This window comes from Epinephelus fuscoguttatus, linkage group LG21 (genome assembly GCF_011397635.1).
Source record: "Epinephelus fuscoguttatus linkage group LG21, E.fuscoguttatus.final_Chr_v1".
In the NCBI taxonomy this organism is placed as follows: Eukaryota; Metazoa; Chordata; class Actinopteri; order Perciformes; family Serranidae; genus Epinephelus; species Epinephelus fuscoguttatus.
This window is the reverse complement of record NC_064772.1, coordinates 4132307-4142435: the sequence shown is the minus strand read 5'-3', so window position 1 is coordinate 4142435 and position 10129 is coordinate 4132307. Positions and strand designations below refer to the sequence as shown.

General features: G+C 39.9%; 1 protein-coding gene across 1 annotated transcript; it reads left to right on the top strand.

Moving 5' to 3' along the window:
- The first annotated feature begins 8116 nt into the window (after positions 1 to 8116).
- LOC125882269 (uncharacterized) lies at positions 8117 to 9988 on the top strand. The gene is made up of 8 exons (XM_049566051.1): positions 8117 to 8210; positions 8430 to 8539; positions 8621 to 8896; positions 8988 to 9081; positions 9266 to 9333; positions 9441 to 9662; positions 9800 to 9860; positions 9963 to 9988. The coding sequence occupies exons 1-8, from the start codon at positions 8117 to 8119 to the stop codon at positions 9986 to 9988; spliced, it is 951 nt and encodes a 316-aa protein (XP_049422008.1).
- The last annotated feature ends 141 nt before the right edge of the window (positions 9989 to 10129 follow it).

Below are 10129 nucleotides of genomic sequence, written 5' to 3'. Positions count from 1 at the left end.
ATTTATCATCACGGCGAAACATCAAAGTTCGCTGCCAGGCCGTGGCCACACCCTTCAATGAGAACTCACAGTTTCCACAATAAAGCGTCATCAACATCTTATGACTTTTTTGACCAAGTTTGAAATGGATCTGGTCAATTCTGTAGGAGATGTACATTAAAGTCTAAAACATGACCTTTCCTGTTGCCAGTAGGGGGCGCTATATTTATCTCTAATTATTGACATGTAGATGTGTTCAGGGTGGGACTGTCATCAATCCTGTTAAGTCTGGGCAAGATTGGACCATGTATGCTGGAGTTATAAACTACTTCCTGTTTAGTGGCGAGACCCCTAATTTTGATGCCACCCCACGGTCACACGCATTGACAAAAACTCAAGCTTTTGATAACTTTTCATCTTCAAGGTCTTGGGATGGGACAGACCAAGGTTTGAAGTTGATCGGATGAAATCTCTAGGACTAGTTCGTTCATTTATGACCCCTGGAAATGGCCAAAAATACATCAAAATTGCACAGTAAATTCAAAATGGCCGACTTCCTGTTGGGTTTAGAGCATGCCTCCAAGAGGCTTTTTTGTACGTCTCTGAGCGTTACATACGCCTACCGAGTTTCATACACGTAGGTTAAACTAGCTTCAGGGGCTGCTTCCTCAAACTTTTGTAGGGGGTGCAACTGAGCCATTTTTTAGAACCCGCGCGTGAGACCCTTAAAATATCAAATTATTCACCAGTTCTGAGATGTGTGCAAAGTTTCATGAGTTTTCGGGTACGTTAAGCCTCCCAAAAAGGCAATTCATTTGGAGGAAGAATAATAATAATAATAATAATTAAAACTGCAAGCAGCATTCAATGGGCCCTCGCAGTCCGACGCATCGCTGAGAGCGAGCGACTGCCCACCCCCGCGATTGCTGAGCGGAGGTCACGTTGCTTTAGTCTGTCGGACGTCGTCTGTCACGTAAGGCCCGCTTGCTTTCGCCAGTAGGCGGCATGGTGAGTGTGGGTCTTGATTCGCACCTAGTTGTCCTCCAGATATGAAGCCGAGTGGTTGTGTGAAATCTTAGGCCAACCGGAGTAAGTGTGTCGGAGTTACAAGAACTTCCTGTGTAATGGCGAATAATTGAAGTTTGACACGGCACTTGTCACTTTATATGTCTTATAAGCATATTGTTATTTAAGTTTTTGTGAGATGCCAGATGCTGGTTTATTCTACAATGGTCATTTGTCTGACTCTAAATGAAACATTGTCAATAAAAACATTGGAGGAGAAAAAAATTTTGGTTTATTCAACACTGATCATGTATTCTGTAGAAATAATTAAGTGTGATAATCTTTTAATTCAGTCCTATCAGAGCCAAAACCAACAAATTTAAAAAAGTCAGTCATTTCTACAAGATATTGTTTATTGTAATAGTTTAAACATCTGATGCATGTAGAAATGTCTCTACAAATAAGTTGCATCAATCTTGTTCTCTTTGTCCTACCAAATTACAGGGCTCTGTCTAGTGGCAAAGGCTGTTGTGACTTTTCCATTGGTCAGTTAAAATCAGCTTGGTGTTTTATGCTATTAATCAGAGGTTTATTGCATATGATGGCAAGAATAATTTATTTCTTGATTTTTTTTTAACATATAATTTCAATTATATAACAATAATTTATTTCAAGGATGTGAAATTGTTTTCTTCATAGCCCATTTTACAACAGGTGTTTTTATATATAATTCCAATGTGTGAATTTGAATGTAAGGAAGTATGTGGTTGGACATGGTTAAAGTGTCACATGGTTTTTCCGTCAAGATCACATAATTACGTGACTTCTACGTGACGCGTGAGTAGACTTAATTTTTCTCCGGGATTTTTTTTAATGTAGAAAGATATTGATCACAATTGTTTATCGTGTGTAGCCTCTGAGGTCGACGATGTCATATACGACATCCAAGCACTCTGTTTACTAATTAGATTATAACTCCACAGTGGTGTGCGATAGAGACTTAGGGCAAAAAGATCCGGAAAGCTGACGACTGCGCCGTTTCAAAGAGGTGTCTGACATGATCGTAGCCCTTTCAGATGCTTTGTAATCCAGCCTTGAAGTTCAGTGACTTTGTAGAGTCTGTGCGCTTTAAATCCATAATGATACTGAACGTGTTTATGATTATTTATCCATTTTCCGTGCTGAAAACGGTCATTTTTGTCCTTAGCATCTCTGTTAGCTCCATGCCCATAATACTTTGTGTGTCTGTCGACCAATCAGAGTGGCCATGTGTATCACAAGGCATTTAAAGGTCCGTAAAGGGCCCAGTCTCCAAATTTCCTGCAACCTGCAATAAATTCGCCATTTCATCGTGACCTGTGGATCTACTCTATTCACTAGACTACTGAGGCAGCCGAAGTAAGAACAGAAGAATGTAGATCAAGTAAATAATGTGTAGATTCTTATTTGTGCATTTAGATGACCTGGATAGATGTGTACCCAGAGCATGGATTATTTCACGGATATGTAGTGGTTTACATTTTTACACATCGTGTTTGCTTCGTGGATCGTGAAGTGAGACGACAGGCAGCCATGTCTGACCTGCTGCTGAGCGACAGACAGCGTGTGTGTAACTGCGCCACAGGACAGGAGGAGAGGACACGCGATCATAATGGCGACTCATCACGGCGAATTTCCACGGAAAAAAACACGTGAAATGATTCTTCAAAGTGACGATGATGAAGATGAGGAGCAGAAAACCGCGATCAGACAGATGAGAGAGGATTATCAGGACGGTTTTGATCCATCTGAAGAGTAAGTGGCCTGTATACTGTATGTATGATATGAAAAAATGGCCCTCATCAGGGAGCTGTCCACCACTCCGGGGTCCTGAAGCAGCACTGTTCCCTTCTCTCAGGCCACACAGGGGCCACAGGGACCCCAAATTTGTGCCAACCTCTGCTCGAACTGACAAAAGCAGGTGACTTTTTTATGGAAACATGACTTCCATACACTGCAGGCAGATGAGGCAGGTCAGTCAGTCTACCCCCTGGAGGTGTGAGGAGTCTGATGTGTCCCTCTGTCTCACTGCAGACAGGAACTGTCTTCAGGCATGGCATTCATGATTTTTGTGGACAACAAACAAAAGTACTTATTTTGTAAATATGTAATAGTTTTGTAATAGTTTTGGTTGTATGTTGACTAGAGAGTTTTGGCTTTTGTCCTCTGATTACCAGGACCTGACAGAACAATATTCAAATGTCAAAAACCTTGGACCTGGACTTTCTCTGTGTGTTTTCAATTAAATTCTGTGAGATTCAATTTCTGCCTGTTTTTTTCTTTTGTTTTTATAGTCAAATAACTATTTGTACAGTCATCTGACATCACTGCAGCTTACATATTCTAATATCTTAGGTTGTCCTGGAAAAAAGGTGTTCAGATTAGTGCTGTCAGGCGATTAAAAAAATTAATCTAATTAATTAAAGGATTTGTAATTAATTAATCTAATTAATCGCATTTTAATCTCATATCTGCTAAAGGTCCCCAAATAAAGAATTTGTCAGTTTTTCTGTCGTGGCTTTGCTCATTCGTTTTCCTAACTCAGCAAGCGTGGGTTGGCGGAATGAGCTCACGGTAGCACTAGCAGCAGCTTTAACAGTGGAACTTGTCCGGACATGTTTAGCGTTTAAATGATAATTCAGGCTGGAGCTGCTTCGGTGATAGGAAAATTCTTTCTTTCACAAGGTACAAATCACTGCGTTCTTGTTAATAGTCCCGTCTTTGTTCTTTTTATAAATAAACTTGCTGTTCAAAGGTCCAAGTAAGCTTGCCTCGCTCTCCTGTGTCGCGTCCATGTCTGTTGTCACCCTGCTTTTGACTAGTGGCGCAGGTATGAAGTGACATGCCACTGCAGCCTAAGGGTCACTCAATGGGCCAAATTTAAAATGCTTGCGCATTGACTTGCCACTCATGATTAATTGCGTTAATTTTTATAGCGCGTTAATTTGCAGCGTAGTTAATTAATCTAATTAATGCGTTAAACTGACAGCCCTAGTTCAGATCTTTATTGTGCCTTACAGGGGGGATGTTTTACAAGCATTTTTACACTAGAAGACCAGGCGGGTTTAAAGGGACAAAAAAGGGCTTAGACCTCAGAGGGGCTACGTCACGTTTTCTCCATACGTGTGAATATTACTGGGTTGGCAAATTAAGTGTGTTTGTGTGATATTTTTCACAGAATGGACCAAAGGCCTACAGCTTCACCGTCCAAGTACCCTTGTGGCCGGGACGAGGAGACGGAGAAGCTGAGAACTGAGCTTCAATTGGTTGCGGTAAGATTTTTGTGAAATGTGCATATCTGTTGCAGCTTCAGTTTGTGTAGTTTGGAAAAATTGATGTTAAAGATTTTTCTGTCAGTTGTTGTGTATATAGCTTTACATCTGTGTCATTGTAATTAAGTTCAGCCAGTCTGAATCTTATTTAACTGTAGCCGAGGCTGGAACCTGTTTTTGTCATAACTTTTAGAAATATTTGCTTACAAAACAGTCTTTAATAGTTTTGTTGAAATAGCTGGATTATTAAATGTATATAGTTTGTCTGCAATTGTCTAGTAGGACAATTATTCAAAGGAGCACTTGGTTTTCTATTCTTCATATAACTGATATGTATCTTCTTTTGTTTGTGTTATAGTATAAAATAAATGACCCGGCCGTGCAGCGCAACGACCTCTACTGGGAGGCCGTAGCAGCGCACACCTCGATCTTAGAGGTTGTAGTGAGGGACAAGCGGCTGCTACGAGCCTCCCAGGGGAAAAATGCCCTCCTCCTGAGGGATTACCAGCAGCTCCAGAGAGAAAACGAGGACCTCAGGCGGAGGGTGAAGGAGCTGGAGGAGGAGAAGGAGGTCGCTGTGGCGTCTGCTGTCTGGGCCATGGATGGTAAGTGTCTTTGATGTTGTTAAACATGTTCTTCTCCTTTTCAAATAATTTTATGAGAATACTTCTACAGAGTCAGATTAAACATTGTAACATTATTGTACGGTATTATTAGAACAATGAACTTTCATTAGTGAGTTTGGTTAAAGTTTCTGTGAGAAGTTGTGAAGGAAGGTGTAAAAATAATTTGTGGTATTATATGTTTGATTATGGTAACAGTTTATGTTGAGGAAGAAAGTAATGGTCTAGATTTTCTATGTTTAAAGTGTTATTTTAATTTCAGAAAACATTGGGGAGCAGAGACCGGTGCCGGAGGCAGAGGAGATGGTGGAGGAGCAGGAGCCCTAAGGGTTTTTTTTCTTGTTTGTTCGACTTTTCTTTTTGGCTTTTGTTTATTTAAGTTTTAATCTTTTAATTTTAATATTTTTTAAGATTATAATTGCAATTTCACATGTTAAAAACATGTACTCTTAAAGGAAGGTCATTGATTTCCTCAGAATGCAACTTTGATATTTTCTGAAATATTTTTGCAGCAAAAGGTTTTTCCAGAAGTAATGTTAAATGTTTGTAAAGACCATGTTCAGGTGCATATGCAGTTCTTTGTAAATGTAGATGTAGGCTATTAAATAAGTGGCAGTAAGTAAAGTTCAATTGCAGGAAAAATTGCTTCCTGTTCCTGTGGCATTTTTGTGTTATTGTATAAATTTAGCTTACATAACTTTATGAAAATATTTCCCATGATATAAGGTCTCTGTATGAATGCTGAGTAAAATACATGAAGTCATCTTTGATAGTTATCACAGTTATATACAATGAAATGTATATAATTATATATACATACATACATATACATATACATATATATATATATATATATATATATATAATATATACAGTATATTCACAAACCAGTGAAAAAGCATGAACACATTTGCAACAGAAGATTTCTGCTGCTGATGTTCATCATAACCTTCTGCTGTGCTGAGAAGGTGATGATGAAGATCAAATGGATCCCACACCCAGTTTCATTAAGTAATGTAGGCATATGTTTCAACTGTTAATTACACAGTCAACATGCATCATATTTAGTCTACAGGAAAATCATGTATAATAAATTTCTCTAAAACTGCTTATCAATTATTTTGAATCCTAGGGGGCATAACTCAGAATAAAGTAACATCAAAATCAATCTGCATTCTACAATATATTGTTTGATAATCTGTAGGTGTGCATAATGGTGTTCATACATCATAAGCTTTTTTTAAAAAATATATATCTATATCTATCTATCTATCTATCTATCTATATATATATATATATATATATATATATATATATATATATAATTTTACTGTCTTGTAGGCCTTACGTAGGGCTATGTCACAATTATGTTTTTTTTTTTGTTTTTTTTTTCTCACTTCCTGTAAATGTGACGGCAGAGCGAGGTTTATTTTGAAATATCCTCTTTAGCTTGCATTTTCGTGCCGTTATGGGCTACAGCCTCCTGATTGGTTGGTTTCAATGCAAGGGCATCTGGGTAACTGTGGAGAGGAAGGGCGGCCACATTCAAACTGTGTTCTTCTCTTGCTGTGTGTTGGTGACTTCAGAGCACTAAGAGTGAACTCAGTCTTTTACAAGTGACTTCTGCGAAATTTGGAATATATTTGCACCTTTACAACACTTCATTACATTCTTCTGCACATCACTTACATTACATTGTACACTTTATTCACACTTCATTGGATTTGTGGTTTTCGACTACGAGCGGTCCGGCTTGACACGGTAAGTGATGTTAATTAGCCGCTGTTATCGTTGTGTGTGTGTGTGTGTGTGGTTAGAGCAGCAGTTAGCTTAGCTAAGGTTTCCAAAAGCATGTTTTTAAATTTTAATTGCTTTCATGACATAGCATCATGTTAATGGCTGTTAACATGGCATAGCTGCAGTGTTTCCAAGACCGTGGGCGGAGGTTGTCGTGGTGCGGCATTTAGCATTACCCGGCTAGCATCATGTCGAAGCTACCTGTTTGTGTGTCTGCTTGGGAGACAGAGACGCAACGGCCAGTCATTACAGTTTTGTGTGTGAGAGAATTGTGCGCACTGTGGCTGTTATGATTAACAACTGTTTGCATGTTGTAGGTTTAGGCCTAACGTTGCACAAAACTTCTAGCAAATTCAGCTGTGTTGCTTTGGGTCTGGCTCTGTTTTGTTTCCCCCTTGACTTTATCATTATGATTTATTGAATGGCAGTGCAAAGTGCTGATGTCAGTTGGTGCAAATATGTTTTGTAAATGCACATTGTGATTATTATAATATTGGGTTTTAGCAATTTATGTATGATACAGGGAATATAAGTTGTTGACACACACACACCCCCTTCCCGTTTGTGCTTAATGTTCACTCCCCTCTGAGCTTGGAGCTGTAGATCGGACAAACGATGTTAATAACCAATCTTCCAAATAGTAGACTAAGTTATAGCTTAAAGATATAAGCGCCGCAGCGTTGCCACGACATAATTGTCATCCTAGCGGTTTGCCTGTGCATGTGCTTCTGTCTCGGTGTGCGCGTTGCAGCTGTGATTTTTGAAATATCTGTCTGTGCGATGAATGTGAAATAAATTTTCTGTGTGAGGCTTGAACATGGGTGTTTGTGCTCATACATGGCGCTCTCTCGTGGATTGTTCTTTGTACGTTGATAGCATGTATTCAGTCCATGTTTGAAAGGGGCTGCTGATTTCTGTCAGGGAGGAACACATTACATTTCTGAATATTCCCAAGTGTTCTAAGTGCAAAGTGTGAAAACATGACACACATTTGGCTCTAAATGATTTTCTTTACTGTTTGTGCCCAGAGTGATTTACCATTTTGAACAACAGATTTATAGAATTGGTGTTGCATTGTGTGCCCATCTTTGTTGAAATGTTCACATTTTAGTTCAGTTTAAGCCTTAGTGGGGTATTAACGATTTGTATTTGCTAGTTCGTGTTTTGTTACATTACAATATGATTTGATGGTAGTGCAAAGTGTTGGTGTAAGTTTGTTTTGCAAAGGAACAATGTACAATATGCAGTTACAGCAGTTTATGATTACGTCAAAATAGTTTGATGTTCATGTTTGTACATCAATAACCACCATTATGCTTGATTTTCTGCCACTTTCATCACGCTTTCTTTTTGCAATTAATGAGTGGAGTTATTTTATTAATAAATGCTGTCTTATCTTAGATGCCTCGTGACAAGTCCCATCGCCGATCTGAGGCTGCCAAGCGTCGCATGGCAGAGCGTCGAATTAGGATCGGCGTACCTCAGAGAGAGTCCAGTGAGACTGTGGTTGCTCGTCAGTAACCTTTTATTAGAAAAAATAAAACATGGTGTCCCTACAATAGTCGGATTCTTCTGTTTTTAACTCTATAATGTTATTTTTCTCTAGTTGGTTGTAAAGTTTTCTTCAACGTGGTGAAATGTTGTGTTAAGTGTAAGTGTTTAGAAGGTGTTTTTAAAACGCTGCTAATGTTCCTTCTTTTTTGTTAATCGACAGGACGTGGAACCGGCTGGCGACACCGAGTCAACCCGTGGAAAGTCTCACCGCACACTGGACGCTTCCACAAGCTCCATGTGCCACCCCGTTGCTTTGACCCTGGCAAGAAGGTACTCAAAATTCCTATTATACACAATTTTTTGTTAGAAGCTGTTTATTGTTACCATTCTGATAGAAATTTTTTTTCCCAGTTTGTTCTGCTTGTCGGGGCGTCACACCTGCGTTCCATCGCAGACGAAATTGTTAGGGAGCAGGATGGCTGCCTTGCCTTTGGCGCCATGTCCACTCCTGGAGCCTGTGCTGACCAGCTGCGGATGGAGGTTGTGCAGGCCTCTCTTCCCCTTCAGCCTAAGCTGGTCATTGTCATGGCTCCCAGCAACAACCTCACGGCCAGTCGGACAATTGAAGAGGCGGGACTAGCTTTTTGGCGTTACCTGGCCACAGTGTGCACCATTTTCCCTTGCAAGGTTGGTTTCTGTCTGTCTGTCTCTGATGTGGATGATGGTTTCCGGTGAATGATTTTTCATCAGAGATTTTTTTTTGTGTTTACTTGTTAAGGTGTGTGTTGCTGACATGGTCCCGCGCCTGACGGTTCCAGGGGATTATCAAGAACTCATGAGGCAGGAGTTCCACCGTGTGGCAGCAAGTCTGAGTATGTAATAAAATTAGGAATAAATAAAAGTGATAATAAACATGTTTCAATGTATGTTTGTTAGGCTTGATTTTCCCTTAAAAGCAAGCACAGTTTTTCAGTATTACACAGAATGGTTTTGTGATAATAAGACTTTAACTTTATATGCAAATACTGGAAAGTAACACGTGTTTTTTATTTTCAGATGTTAGCTACATTTCCACAGCTGACCACTTCCCCCTGGACCGTCTCGAGCTGTGGTGCCCTGATGGGGTAAGTAAAATTCATTGTTGTGATATGATTAATTCAGAATTCCATATTAAATCTGTTTGTGTTTGTAAATCATAATTATTTCTCTTTGTTTGCTTTTATCTTTACAGGTCCACCTCAGTGACGACTATGGGATGCCAAAACTCGTGGAGCTGCTGTGGGTTGCCTCCTACCAGCAGCTGGAGACACCAGCACCTTCGCCACAGGTGCAACACCAGGTGTCTCCAAAGCCATACGTCCCGAGGTTTGCTCCCAAACTGGTAGTGAAGGGGGAGGTTCGTGCTCCCAGGCCAACCCCTTCAGAGTGGACACTTGTGGAACTGGGCAGGAAGGTGAGAGGCAGTGGACTGTGATTTTTTGTTTGTTTGTTTGTTTGTTTGTTATGAAAACAGTAAAAATCTAATCAACATAAAACATGTCATAGTTGTGAATTAACCTCAATCTCTATTCTCACCATTTGTCTTTACAGAGGAACCATTCTGGGAACCCTGAGGATTCCTCTGGGGTGTCCAAGAAAAGAGTGGTTCACTGTCAGGTGTGTACATTTATCTATTGACATTTACTAGATACCATTGTTTATTTTGTATGAGTTGCATGATGTGACCCAGTCTTTCTGCATCTGTTTTATACAGGTGGATGGTGCTCCTGTGGCTCTTAAGGAGTGCTTCATCCCACTTAATCCTGTCCGGTTTTCACCAGACATTCTGGCTGCCATGGATAAAGTTGTTCCATCGGCTCTGGGCAGCGCTCCTACAGGCATTGAGGTAATGGGCTTAAAGCCTATGATGTTATTTATAAG